The sequence below is a fragment of the Trypanosoma grayi genome (genome assembly GCF_000691245.1).
Source record: "Trypanosoma grayi strain ANR4 Tgr_479_V1, whole genome shotgun sequence".
NCBI classification, from domain to species: domain Eukaryota; phylum Euglenozoa; class Kinetoplastea; order Trypanosomatida; family Trypanosomatidae; genus Trypanosoma; species Trypanosoma grayi.
This window is the reverse complement of record NW_008826098.1, coordinates 1-13,126: the sequence shown is the minus strand read 5'-3', so window position 1 is coordinate 13,126 and position 13,126 is coordinate 1. Positions and strand designations below refer to the sequence as shown.

Below are 13,126 nucleotides of genomic sequence, written 5' to 3'. Positions count from 1 at the left end.
CTGTGTGCTGGTTTTGGGCTTTCATTTTACCATGTGAAGGGCTGTCGCTTTCTGCTCTTCCGGTGCGGTAAGTAATGGGAATGTTGGTTCCTTTTTTTTTGTTGAAATGGCCTCTATCAGGTGAGCCTTCTAAGATTAAAAAGCTTCCTTGCCTTTTTTTCTATTTGTTATTATATTAAGGCACTCCCCGAGTAATCACACATGAAGCTCATAGCATTACTAGAGACTAATGCTCGGAGATTCTTAGATAATGATCAGCCTCTTAGTGCTATTTCACTAACTGCCATTTTGCGCGAGATGAAGCCAAAGTCACCTCAGTATTCGCTTCTCCATGCACGAGCTCTTTTTGCTGCACGGGAATACGATCTGGCTTTTCGTGTTGCGACTGATGTATTGAATGACGATGCGGCTAATTCAGAAGCTATTGTAATTGCCATGAAATCAGCGTACGAGTTGGGTGACACGAAGGAATGCTCAGCTTTTGCAGAGCAATTGAAACAGACGTCATCAATGAATGTCCTGGCGTTATGCTACCTAGGCAGATGTGCAGAGCTCTCTGGTGACACAAAGAAGGCTGCACAGCATTATCAGGCTGCCTTGGAGATAGATCCTTTTTGCGGGGAACCAATGAATGCTTTGATTGAAAAGCGTCTGTTAAACGTCACTGATCTTTGTGCCGTTGTGGAATCGTTAAGACTTCCACCTGAGGCTGAGGTTCTGCGTGCTTCCTACAAAGCTTGTCTTCCATGTGAATCAGTTTCACAGGACCATCAGAAAAATATTCCCAGGACCATATTAAAGTTACAGGCTGCTACAGCTGAATACGAGAAGAACGATTTGCAGAAGGCATTAAGCTTGGTGACCGAATTACTAGAATTAACTCCTTTTAGTCGAGATGCGGTGTGCCTACATCTTTTGATTCTAGTTGACGTGAAGGCTACTTCGAAGCTTTTTGACCAAGCTCACTTCTTGTGCAATAACAAGGCTCACGCTGAACTAGCAGTGTACGCCATCGGTTGCTTCCATTATTCCCTGTCTAATTATGAACGTGCAGGCCGTTTTTTTAGCAGAGCAACGGAATTGGATGCTTCTTTTGCCGAGGCATGGATTGCCTATGGTCACTGCTATGCAAAACTGGAGGAGGGTGAGCAAGCCTTAAGTGTATACAGAAGAGCAATGAATTCTTTCCCAGGTCTTCCGTGCTGCAGCACGTTTGTTGGAATGCAATATGGCCGAATTCATCAATGGCGGTTGGCATCACATTTTCTTGAAGAAGCTCGTCTTGTCATGCCAAATGATTCACTCGTACTAAATGAGATTGGTGTTCTGCATGTGAGAACTCACGGATTTCAAGAGGCCCTCCGGTTTCTTCGAATGGCTTACCAGTCTCTTGCAAATCCGGAAAATCCATCTGAGCACCGGGATTGCATTATTTTTAATTTAGCAACGGTTTATCGAAAGCTGCAGTTTTTTGAAGAGGCCGTATCATTCTATACTTTGTATGTAAAATGCCGCCCCAATGCCAGTCATGGTCATTGTGCTCTGGCATTTACGTATCATTTGATGGGAAATTTGAAGGCGGCAATTGCTCACTATCACACAGCCTTGAGTATCAAGGCGGACTCATTCTGCCGCGACATGCTTGATCGCGCCTTAGGAATGGAATTTGGGGAAAATGCCCTTGGATCTGCTTGGAGAACAGAAGGTGTTTTTGGTTCCCCTTCTCCAGATGATGTTTCTTTTTCAACAGTTTCAAGAACTCTTCGTTCTGAGTCTATGGCTGGTGATAGCATGGGAATGTCGCCTCACCCAAGTGTCGGGCGAAGTTTACCTTTTTAATTCACTTTCATGAAGACATAGGAACAGTGATTTTTTACAGGCAATTTGCTTCTATATTGTTGTTGAGGAGTTTTATTTGCCGTCTTCTTGTTATATTTAACGTGTTGCACATATTTAGTTTTAGAGAAATGGGCCGTATAGAGAATTATGCTTCCATGATGGATTTGGATAAGTCTATCGTTAAAGACTTCTTAGTAGGTATGGGAAATGTTCCAGAGGAACAGATAATTAACGAACTGCTGGAATTGAAGGCCGTGATAGGGCCCTTAGATCCTAAAGCAGCTAGGGATATTATTGCCAGTAAGTCCGGAGACCAAAAGGGAACAATACATTGCCTTCAACAACTCCAAGACACGCATGCAATAAATGAAGGGCCGAATTGCCATAAGAAAAAGAATCCCGAGAAATCCAAGGAAAAAGGATTGTTTGGGTGGTTCTTTGGGAAAAAATCAAAACAAGGATCGGCGAAGTCTAGCGAGGCGTCTAGCGATGAAAAAAAACAAGAGGAATTGACTCATTCACCGCAAGTTGCTGAGATACCCAGCAAGCCTTCCACAAGTTCACCAGAAGTAGTTCCGTCTCCAGAAACTGTGCAGAAATCGCCAGTGACTATTTTGCTTCGCCAAACTGGGATGAGATACCCCGAGGAGGAACAAGTAGCTAGAGAGTATGACTTTACACGTCATGCTAATAACACGGCGTATTCATCAGAAATGGAACCTGGTGAAGAGTTTCGCATAATTTACAATCAGTTTCTTAGGACGGCGTCAAAGTCTTAGTTTTTTTTTTTTAAAGACACACTGATGTCTACAGTATTTGGTACCTGTTGTTTTTTGTCCTGCAAAAGCTCAACGAATGATCTTTGCAACCTTCTGCTTGTGTCCATGTAGAAAATGTTCTCTTGGACGTGGAAAAGATTAGCTGTCTCAAAGGCAGCAGCTGAGACCTTCATGGACTATATTCAGAACGCTGATCGAGAGCTGCCTGCTCTCAGCGAAATAATGCCACGACACCAAGCGAACTCCAAGAGCCTTGTGGAGTTTCACTCATTTTTATGTGAGGTGATGCAGGAGAATGGCTTCAATTTTATGGGCATAAAAGTGGTTCCTCCTTCCGCAGGGGCTTTGCAGTCCTTCAGGGCAACAGATGCTATGTGTATGCCCATATTTTCAAACGCGTTTCAGAAGAACTCCTTGTCTGTGAAGCAGCAGCGTGTGCAATTTGTCGAGCCTCTTTTTGTTCTACGGTTAGGCTGTGATGCACCACGTCAGATAGCAGTGGGCTCAGCGTCTGCCATATGTGATGCTTTTCTGCCTGGTATAGAACTTACTGGATCACGATATCCATTTTACCCTCCTCATGCCACAGGATATGCTGCGGATTTGGGCGGGTGCATTGGCATGCGTCTTGGTGAAGAAACCGAACTTAGCAAAACTCCACTGGAAGTATTGGGGAACCATTGTTATGTAATGACGCGAAAGGACGAACCTGTCCAGGTTGGATCTGGCAAGAACTGTTTGGGGAGCCCATGTGCAGCAGTGGCTTTGGCAGTTGACTACGCTATTTCTATAGGGAGGGCCCTTTGTCGGGGGCAGTACGTCTTTTGCAGCGGAACAGGACCACGCTCTCCTGCCGTTCCGGGGGAGTATAAGGTTAATTATGGTGTTTATGGTAGCGTTACATTTTTACTTGATTAAAATGATCTCAGGGGTTTTAAGACCGTATGTGCGATTTGCATCTTGGTTTCTTTAGAGGGGTTTTCTGCTCCTTTGCTTAGATTATTTCTCCCTTTTGACCTGCAATGAAGAAATGATCATTCGAATCATAGGTGACAACTGGGTTCCGGAGGACAAGGTCCTGATTAGCGTACGGGAAGATGATGCTGTGAGCTCATCTCTCCCAAACATCATGAAGAAGCTTTCGATAAAGCGGATGGGGGACTTCAAGGTGTACCATGCAGTTAGAGAACGAAAATGTGATTATGACCGACCCATTGATTATAAATGCACCTGGAGACAACTTGGTATTTCTGGTGGCAGCGCTATCTATTTAAGCAAGAAGGAGCCCCCATCGCTGGAGGAAGCACCAACGGCAGCTGACAATGAACAAAACAAGAAGCAAAATGAGGGTGCTTCAGTAGACGTTCCTCTGGAGCATAAAGCTGCTGATCCTGGCGATGTTCCATCAAGCTTTGACAGTGCCCAAGTAGAACGTGGCGCTTATGTAGATTTGATATCTCAACCCCCACACGGTTCTTCGCCTACTTGTAAAACAACAGTAGAACCGCTATTGACTCAACCACCGCAGCAACCTGAACTAAAAATTTCCGTTCCACCAGTGCAGCCGTACGATGGTGAAGTAAAAACAGATCTTATTGTATCGAACACCTCTCACGCTGGCTTTGGTCAAAAACAACACGAAAACCTACTTCCCGTCGATAAAATTAACTCTTTACGGGTTAATAGACCTGAATTTGAGGTTAAAGATGGTGGTGGTATTCCTTTCACACCAGATATTAACCATCGTACCACTTATGATTTTCAAATCCCGGCTTCACGCGTTCAAGAAGAGAGTCGTGCAAATATAGTAGAAAGTAATGTCACACTCCGTCGGTGTGAACGTGCAGCCTACGTGATTTCACTGTATGAGTTTGCGCATCTGGAGTCACAGAGGCAACTCCGACGAGCAGAGGAATTACGCCGTGAAGCTCAGCGAGGCGTGCCTCGCTCACAGTTGACGATATCTGAACCATTGTACAGAATATGAAGGAGTACAAAGCTTTAAAATATTTATCGAGTTGTAACTTTGTGAGCAATAGTCGACTTGGCTGCATCAATAGTGCTGCTCATTGTGTTTTTCCCCCCCTTTCTTGGACATTGATGTTTCGCACGTAGAAAATATATTCCCTGCGACGTGGAGAAGCGACACGATGTCACTTGTTGAGAGTCAGAAGGGTATGACGGATCTGATACCTTGCAATGAACAATGCGGTGGGGACTACGATACATATTCCTTTGGCCAGGGTGACACGGAGGTAATTGTTACCATTCCGCTTCCTGAAAAGACAACATCAAAGATGATTTCTGTGGAGATTACGACATCTACGTTAACTGTGAGCATTAAGGGCAAACCACCTATTATTTCCGGGGAATTGTACAAACCTGTCAAAGCCAGTGAGTGTACGTGGTGTATTGAGGACAAGAGAATATTAGTGATCACTTTGGTGAAAACAAACTTTCAGTATGAGGAGTGGTGGCCTTGTGTCACAGTGGGTGAGCGACAAATAGATATGAAAACTTTCAAGCCCCCGATTAAGCACGTTTCAGAATTAGACGAAAGTGCACAGGCAACCATCGCAAAGATGATGTTTGATCAGCGACAAAAGATGCAAAACCTTCCGACTAGCGATGAGCTGCAGTTAGAGGAGATAATGCGGCGCGCTAGAGGACCAAGCTAATTACCTGGCGTCACCTTGCGCTTCCGTTGCCATGAATGGACAATTAATACGTTCTCTTTTACTTCTACAGCTACCATTGCTTTCCTTTTCTTCAGTCATCCATGGAGGGGTGGAATGCACACATATACATACAGGGGCTTTTTAAACACAATCATTGCAGACTAAAACTCGGCACTGTTTTAACATGATTTGACCAATATTCTTTTTTCTTTGTAATGTGCTCTGTTTTTCCTGTAGCAGTCGAGAAATATTTCTTGATAATCAGGGATATGAACCCTGTTTGCCGGGGAAGCTTAGTCAAAACGCTAGAACCACCAGAATCTTTTGACGATTGGCTTCTTGGAACACAATACTCACAGAAGTACATGGCGAAGTTACGGCTTACGACACAATCGAGCCCCGCCCCTGTCTTCAAGGGAGGTAGACCAAAGAATATCAATGACTTAAAACCAAAGGCTCATCGAAACACACAACTGCAAGTTGTTTCTCGAGAAAAAAATGCTACAGCCAGTGGTGATGTACAGTCAGAGGATACGCCCGAGAGATATTCACCAAACAACCCTGCCAGTGAGGTGAGAGGAATGCGGACAGCTACTAAGGCAGGCATTCCTGCACGGCGCAAGAACGGCGCTTCTTCAAGAAATGGGGGGACATTATCAGTCCATGGAGAGGAGCCGTTGCAGGACCTGGCGACACGGGATCTTCTTTGTGAGTCGTATCATCAAATGAAAGAGGCATATACGGGGAGTTTTCCTCCTCTTTTAAAACCATATGAGCGTCCATTCTGGAAGTACAAGGCAGTAGATGAAACGAACGATGACCATTCCACCCACGACAATGTTGCACCACAGGATGGTCTATTGCCCACTGCAACACTGGTGTCGATGCACCTGTACGATATCTTAGACGTTCCTCTCAATCAGCGACCCACTATGGCTAGGCTGCATTACCCATCAGGCCCCCCATCCTTTGCACCCACTCCGTCTGCTTCCAGATGGCTCAGAAGCATACACTAAATCCCCGATGTATAAGAAGGACAAAAAACAAATAAATAAATCAATATTGCATGATTTATTTTGTTTTTTTTTCTTTGTTCTCATTCTCCCTGTCTTTGTTCCATCATCATCTTGCTGTGATGGGATGTGCTCATTGACTCTGTTTGGTCGTTCATGTTCAACACTCTTTGGATTTTTTGCCTTTCCTTCCTGTGAAGCTTGATTGTATGATGTATGTTGGTGCAGTCAACAGCAATATCTATCGTTTTAAAGTCACCCTTTTTTTTCACTTTGTCTATTCCCTGTGTTGTTGATCGCTGTGTAGTTTCTCAAGTTCCAGACATGGGCAAGGTTCACGGCTCGTTGGCGCGTGCTGGAAAGGTGAAGAACCAGACCCCCAAGGTCGCCAAGCAGGAGAAGAAGAAGCAGCCCCGCGGCCGTGCATTCAAGCGACTGAAGTACACGCAGCGGTACCTCGCCAAGACGCTGAAGCCCGGCGAGAAGCTCCGCATGAACAAGCAGCCCCCTGGCAAGGCTGGTTAAAAGAAGTGGGACTCCCAACGAACTCATTCCTTTGTTTTGTGTTTTGAATCCGCTTTTGGCTATTTGTATGTCACCATGCTTTTCCGGGCGAGAATGCACCAATGGCTTTTTGAGCTTCTTAAAGAGTTGCCGTTCTCTACACAAAAAGGGGTTCCTGTTTCTTTTCTTTTTTTTCTCTTTGCCTGTTTTTGTTTTTGTTTTCAATCTGCCTGCCCGCCATCTAAAACAAAGCTTTAGCCATGGGTGCTTGTCAGGCCAAAGAGTCCCAAGTTAAGAAGTCGGCGGCCCCCACGAAGACCCAGACTATTTCCTATACCAGCCGCAACACAAAGCCAACCCAGAAGACCGTCGGCAACGCAAGCCCTGGAGCATCCCCGCGGAGTTATGATCAGCATTCAGGAGCAGAACAGTACCTGCGCTCACTCCTCGAGGGAGCGGAGGCGGTCTTAGGCGGTGGATTTCACTTCAATTCACCGGCAGAGCAACACTATGTCACTTTGACCTTCATAAATTCATGTGTAGAGGTTACGCGCACAAAGTTCCGCCTGAAAGTGGAGGTTGTTGTTGAAATCGTCACAAAAATTGCGCGTGAACTTAAACTTAAGACCATTTTAAAGGTTGTGCCCGATGTCAAGGAATGCTGCGTGGATGACGGATTTGCTCGTCTTCTTAACGCGTGGTCTGTGGATCATACTGGCCTCTCAAAAGCAACGCCTGCGAGTGCTGGAAAATCAGTTGTGGATAGCAAAGGAACGAAAAATAATAATCATACACAGAGTAGTTTCTTGAACAATCTATCCTCCCACCTGTACTCAGCGACCATGGTGCCAACAACGATGGATATATTTCCTACCTTCGCACAGGGAGGGGACATCATGAATGAAGAGCAGTTTGGAAAATTTCTTCGGGAGACACAACGCAATGATGTAACAGACAGCCAAGTCATCGAGAAGTACAAATACCGCTTTGGAGGGGCGATTCATAGATACAACTTCAACACTTACATGGGAAGCTTGTTGACCAACAACGCTCTAGATCCATTACGGACGGCAGATGCTTGGCAGGACATGACACAACCGTTGACTCGTTATCTGATCAAAACAACGCGCATTGAAAGCAAAAATGATCTCGCGAGAGCCCTGACAGACGGCTCTAGGGCATTTGTGTTGAATCTGAATAAAAACGAAGCCGGCGTGCTCTTTAGCGGGAGCTGTCCACTGAATGATATTTTGGTGGGTATAAAGACAGAAGGATTTTTGGGTAGCCCATATCCCATTCTCTTGTGTTTGTCCCCGAACAACAACATGCCCGTAAAACTGAAAGATGAGCTGGCCGAGAATCTCACAAACGTCCTTGGGCCCATGTTGGCCAAAGGCCTTATGTTTGAGGGAGCCATCATAAGCGATCCAAAATTCAGCCCTGCGGCACAACGAAAAAAAGTACTTGTTCTTGGATATCAGAGCAAACTAAAACCATTTGTTGGCTGCCTAGTGGCAGACATGAACCGAGATGGTCTTGGCGTGCGCGTGACAGATGTCCTTAATGGCACCCCGGCCGCGAAGGGTGGATTGACGAGGGATGACTGGTTGACTCATCTTAACGGTGTGGCTATCAAGAACAAGCAACATATGCGTGAACAACTTTCCAAACTAAAACTCGGTGAGGAATTCACATTGCGAAGGGAGAATTTGGAGGAAATCAAGATAGTCGTGGGAGGCACAGTTGACGCAGAAGACAAGAGTGAATCAACCACCCTATCGAATATCTTGTTTTTGAAATACACGGCGAAAGATAACCCTGGACCATGGGAAACACAGATCTTCACGGCAAAAACCATTCATGGCCCGGCAGTGAGTAGAAAAAAACTTGACGACCATTTTGCCTTTTATTCTAGCGAAAGGGGCACTGACAATGTGGATTATGTTGACATTGCCACTCGCATGGGAATTCAGCTGATCGACAGTGGGAAGACCTGTCAATATCCTACGTGGGCAAAGGGCCGTTTCGTGGACAATGGACACACCGGTTATCTTATCAAGAGTGATACGGAAGAAAAAGGAACCGTGAATGTGACGGTAGACATTATTGCTGGCCCTCTGGAGATCAATGGACCGCCCTTGATAAAAGGAACGGCCCGCGTGTACGGCACTGGCTCTGCCCGTGTAGATGAGAGGAAAGTTACATTGAAGGGATGTAACGATGCAACGGTGGCAGTGATTGAGTGTGAGTTTGCGCAAAATGGCGGCTCGTTTTGCTTTACTGCCGCTTTCCCTCCAGCGCTTTTGCGCGACGGGTATCGGGTTTTGCCGCTTGAGCAGACTGGAGGCCCCAAAGACCTTGGGGTATCCACAATTGGTGCGTACTGCTTCATTCGTCGGAATAAGTAAGGCAAGCTTGGAAATGAGAAAGAGAGGTATTCGCGTCGTGCAATGGTAAGAGAGTGAAGAGGAATGCAAGCAAACGACAACAATAAAGACAAAGAATTGGGAATATATGTAACGCAGAGGAGCCGTGCCTGCGCAGCCAAATAGTATGACAAGAACTGGAGGATGACGGTGACGGCCTGGCAGTACTGACAGTGGTGACGAATGGACCTTTCGATAAATATCGTAGAATTGGAACCAACAAATGATTTGTACAAGAAAAAGGGAAAGAAATGATTTCCCTATTTGAGGTTGGTGCCCTTTCTGGCGACTCTTCGCGGCGAGCTGGGCTGGCTGAAGAGGAAAGGACCAAATTCTACGATTAGCAATGTTCTTTGGATTTTGACCGCGCTGGAGAATTAGGCTGGTACGAGAACAATCGGGGAGCATACTGCATCTCCACAAATCCTTTCTCCCACTGTCTTTACGTACCACTTTCTCCCTTCCTTTGTTTTCTTTTCTTTTTTATCTTCCGTGTGTATTCACTCTCATTTTTTTTAGGTGTGCGTTTCTTTGTATATTCCTCAGTTGACTGGATTGGCTTGAATGCTTCTCGGAAGCAAAAAAAAAAAGAAAGTGAACACTCTTTTCCATTTTTTTTTTGTTTTTGGAAGGGTGAACACACGCAATTAGTGGAAACCATCCATTTCTAGGTTTGCTTTTGTTGTGGAAGGCTGATGTTTAGGCGAACCTCCCGGCGGGCACTCGGGTACACACCTGTGAACCCGGATACCTCGCCCATGATCGCCTACAGCCAGTACCATTGGCACTACAACCTTCCACAGGGAATGGAGCGGCCACATGCGGTCAACAGAACGATGTCGGCCCCCTACCAGAGTCCTCACTCACTTGTCAACAAGTACCGTGGCGTGTGGATTGAGTTTGATATGCATCCCGCGTTTCGTGTTGCTTTAGAGCCGCAGTTATGTAAGCTGCCCCACGGCCGTACTCTCCCCAAGACTGCTGTTGAGGAGGTTATCTCGGATTTCACAAGCATGGCTCCACTCATCGATGACGAAATGACAAGGGACCTTTGGTTAGCCAAGGTGTTTCAGCATTGTGCTTTCCAGCGAAGTGGTGATGCTATGCTTTTATGGGAGAAGTATTGTCATCCACGTTTTGCGGCGGACGATGCTACAGCAAAGCCACCACTCCCTTTGGTGAAAGCCGCTTTATTTTTTTGCAGCAAGACGGACCACAGTGGATGGAAGCCCATCTTTGAGAAATGCCTAAAAAACGGCTGGAACTTTACTCCTCTTTTCGACACGGCGCAGTGGAGTTTCCTCTTGAAGAGTGTGGGCCGCATGGGTGACGAGCATGGCGTGCGACTCCTGTTGGAAGAGATGCTAGATGTGCAAGCTGATCTGGATCGCGTCGAGTCCCGATCCATCATTATCGCACTCAACGCTGTGAAAGACAACAACAATTACGAATTCCTGAAAAAATACTTGTTTAACTTTGGTGAACGCAAGGTGAAGTTCCTTCGCATCACGTACTCAGACCTTCGAGGTCATGGTGCGGGGAAACTGCGAGTTCCCCTTGAGGAGAACGACAAGGTGTATTATCACGTCTGCTGGCACAACAGCATACGCACTCCGCGAGAGTTCTCACCACGTCAATTATACTTTGACCACACCCCTTCGACCCTGGGTACGAGTGCACACAACCCGAACGCGAAGATTGACGATATAGTGAAGGACAAGATTGAGAAATGGAAGACAGAGGGGCTTTTACCGGAAGACTACGTGCACGAAGACCGTGTTTACGATCGCGGTGCTGCCTTCAAGAACGTTGCTCGCCAGGAGAAGTGGAAGAAGTGGCCAAAAATAGTGAAGAGCAAGAAAATGGGTTATACAGGTGATCCGTGATAAACCCTTTGTTTTGGTATCACAGTGCGCCGTCAGGCTGTGTGTGCTTTGGAGTTGGTTTCATTACCATACACACACACACACACACACACGCACACAGACACACAGGGACACATACGTACACACATACCGAAAGATTTCACCCCCTGCGCAAAGGAAAACCCCAAGAGTACAGATCAGGACGCCTGTGTCCGTGTTGTGCCCGTGGTTCAGTGCTTACGGGCTGGAACACGTTTTAGCGTTGGTGTTGTCGTTCTTTCTGTTGGATAAGTGACTTTCTTTTTTTTGCACAGCTCTGGTGCTTGTGGTGTCTTTTTGGATGCCACAAAACGCATACAAGTGTATGTGTGAGGGGGTGCTTGAGCGCCCGCTGGAAAGAAGAATGAACGCCCCGTCTCATATATGTATATATTTGTATCATCCGATTTCGTTTTCACAGTATCAAGCCGGTTTGCCTTTTCTTTTTTTTGCTTCTTCTACTTTCACTATAAGAACGCAAGAAAAGCGGTGAGGCGCGGAGAGGTAAGGAGAAAGACTGTGTTCGAGGTCCAAGTGGTGGCGGAGGTGACGGAATGCTGCGGAGGTTCTCCTTCCTCTGGTCCAATGCCCTCCACAACCCCAGCCCCTTTCTCGACGGGGCTCTGCAGTTGATAAAGCTGCATCTTGCTCACAAGAACGCCGCAACAGACGGCAACATTAAGGCATGCCGCGCCATTGAGAGTGAATTTCTGCGAGAAGTGGAGACATTTCGGCCGTGTTTCACAGTGTCTTCCTCACTGACTGTGACAAAACTTTATACTAAGAAGTTGCACAGTGCCTTGTCATACTTTCGTCTTCATGATGATCCTCTCATGCGTCAGCTTGACCTCATTATCGGGAAGCAAAGCATGCGTCGAAACTCGGGGTGCCAAGCTGGCATATTTAAGGCGCCAATGAGCACCCAGCAGAATGCGTTTTCTTCACTGGAGGAAAGAGAGGAAACGGTGCTACCGACGGAGCTTCCAAATCCACCCAAGCCGGATTCCTTCACGCCGCTCCGTGAGGGGGCATTGCGGATGCCGGTGCGCCACCGTGGACACTGGGTGCTGCGCGACCCAGAGATTGCTATCACACGGGAGGAGCGGCGAAGTGATCCTTGGTAGGTGCTGCCTGTGATATTGTCAGCAGCTGTGCTGAGTGTTTCCTGTTTTTCAGCAGCTTCAGAGGTATGTGCACTGTGTAAGGCTAAGCGAGGGCCAGCCGTTTATAGGCCTGTCTCTGTTCACCCTTTTGCTGTAGGAAGTCCACGGTTGTCGCCGTGTGCATCATCGCAAGCAAAGCAGTAGGATGAGGGAGTGCTCCGCGGCAGTCGCGAGCATACCCATCGCGATGACTTCAGGGGCACCCTGCGTACTCACATCTTCATCGTTTCCTGATGCTTTGCATAACGGGCCCCATGACCTTGTTTGTGACAGTGACTCACGGTGGGTGCACAAAACGGCCCACTTGCTGGGTGATGTGCGCTCATCTGGTCTCCTGCTGGCGGAGACGATGGTGGTTGTCCGTGGGGACATCACCACGGTGACATTTGGGGAAGCCGTCATCCTCTGTGAGGGTTGTGTCCTGCGCCCACCGCTGCGCGCCTTGCTGAATCGAAGCGTAGCCGAATCAACACCGGTAACGATGGGATCCACAACAGTGATAGGACGACGTGCGGTGTGTGAAGCGCATTCGGTTGGAAGTTACGTGCTCGTTGAGGATGACTGTGTGATTGGGGAATGGGTGGAAATCCCTGACGGTGTTTGGCTGCGTTCAGGCTCTGTTGTGCCGCCTGGCATGAGGTTGGCTCCGTACGTTGTGTATGAGGGCCGACCAGCACATGCAGTGGCCACCGTGGACGCGGAGCTCCACCAAATATCTATGGAGGAGCGTGTGCGCGACGTGTTCTCTCTCCTGTCGGCCCCGTCGTCGTGATGAGGATGTCTCTCTCTCTCTCTCTCTCTCTCTCCCCCCCCCTGTGTG

General features: G+C 47.2%; 11 protein-coding genes across 11 annotated transcripts; all 11 read left to right on the top strand.

The window, feature by feature from the left end:
• Positions 1-201: 201 nt before the first annotated feature.
• On the top strand, positions 202-1,839 carry DQ04_04791100 (hypothetical protein; the record flags this gene model as incomplete). Its single annotated transcript, XM_009313797.1, has 1 exon — positions 202-1,839. One exon carries the CDS (start codon positions 202-204, stop codon positions 1,837-1,839), a length of 1,638 nt encoding a protein of 545 aa, XP_009312072.1.
• A 128-nt stretch (positions 1,840-1,967) lies between these two features.
• Positions 1,968-2,618, top strand: DQ04_04791090 (hypothetical protein; the record flags this gene model as incomplete). The annotated part of the gene is made up of 1 exon (XM_009313796.1): positions 1,968-2,618. The coding sequence occupies one exon, from the start codon at positions 1,968-1,970 to the stop codon at positions 2,616-2,618; it is 651 nt and encodes a 216-aa protein (XP_009312071.1).
• Positions 2,619-2,732: 114 nt separating this feature from the next.
• Positions 2,733-3,536, top strand: DQ04_04791080 (4-oxalocrotonate decarboxylase; the record flags this gene model as incomplete). The annotated part of the gene is made up of 1 exon (XM_009313795.1): positions 2,733-3,536. One exon carries the CDS (start codon positions 2,733-2,735, stop codon positions 3,534-3,536), a length of 804 nt encoding a protein of 267 aa, XP_009312070.1.
• Positions 3,537-3,648: 112 nt separating this feature from the next.
• Positions 3,649-4,605, top strand: DQ04_04791070 (hypothetical protein; the record flags this gene model as incomplete). Its single annotated transcript, XM_009313794.1, has 1 exon — positions 3,649-4,605. One exon carries the CDS (start codon positions 3,649-3,651, stop codon positions 4,603-4,605), a length of 957 nt encoding a protein of 318 aa, XP_009312069.1.
• Positions 4,606-4,768: 163 nt separating this feature from the next.
• On the top strand, positions 4,769-5,296 carry DQ04_04791060 (nuclear movement protein; the record flags this gene model as incomplete). Its single annotated transcript, XM_009313793.1, has 1 exon — positions 4,769-5,296. The coding sequence occupies one exon, from the start codon at positions 4,769-4,771 to the stop codon at positions 5,294-5,296; it is 528 nt and encodes a 175-aa protein (XP_009312068.1).
• A 269-nt stretch (positions 5,297-5,565) lies between these two features.
• DQ04_04791050 (hypothetical protein) lies at positions 5,566-6,312 on the top strand (the record flags this gene model as incomplete). Its single annotated transcript, XM_009313792.1, has 1 exon — positions 5,566-6,312. One exon carries the CDS (start codon positions 5,566-5,568, stop codon positions 6,310-6,312), a length of 747 nt encoding a protein of 248 aa, XP_009312067.1.
• Positions 6,313-6,633: 321 nt separating this feature from the next.
• On the top strand, positions 6,634-6,834 carry DQ04_04791040 (40S ribosomal protein S30; the record flags this gene model as incomplete). The annotated part of the gene is made up of 1 exon (XM_009313791.1): positions 6,634-6,834. One exon carries the CDS (start codon positions 6,634-6,636, stop codon positions 6,832-6,834), a length of 201 nt encoding a protein of 66 aa, XP_009312066.1.
• Positions 6,835-7,073: 239 nt separating this feature from the next.
• DQ04_04791030 (phospholipase C, delta) lies at positions 7,074-9,221 on the top strand (the record flags this gene model as incomplete). The annotated part of the gene is made up of 1 exon (XM_009313790.1): positions 7,074-9,221. The coding sequence occupies one exon, from the start codon at positions 7,074-7,076 to the stop codon at positions 9,219-9,221; it is 2,148 nt and encodes a 715-aa protein (XP_009312065.1).
• Positions 9,222-9,934: 713 nt separating this feature from the next.
• DQ04_04791020 (hypothetical protein) lies at positions 9,935-11,125 on the top strand (the record flags this gene model as incomplete). Its single annotated transcript, XM_009313789.1, has 1 exon — positions 9,935-11,125. One exon carries the CDS (start codon positions 9,935-9,937, stop codon positions 11,123-11,125), a length of 1,191 nt encoding a protein of 396 aa, XP_009312064.1.
• A 572-nt stretch (positions 11,126-11,697) lies between these two features.
• On the top strand, positions 11,698-12,267 carry DQ04_04791010 (hypothetical protein; the record flags this gene model as incomplete). Its single annotated transcript, XM_009313788.1, has 1 exon — positions 11,698-12,267. The coding sequence occupies one exon, from the start codon at positions 11,698-11,700 to the stop codon at positions 12,265-12,267; it is 570 nt and encodes a 189-aa protein (XP_009312063.1).
• A 184-nt stretch (positions 12,268-12,451) lies between these two features.
• Positions 12,452-13,078, top strand: DQ04_04791000 (trimeric LpxA-like protein; the record flags this gene model as incomplete). Its single annotated transcript, XM_009313787.1, has 1 exon — positions 12,452-13,078. One exon carries the CDS (start codon positions 12,452-12,454, stop codon positions 13,076-13,078), a length of 627 nt encoding a protein of 208 aa, XP_009312062.1.
• Positions 13,079-13,126: the final 48 nt, after the last annotated feature.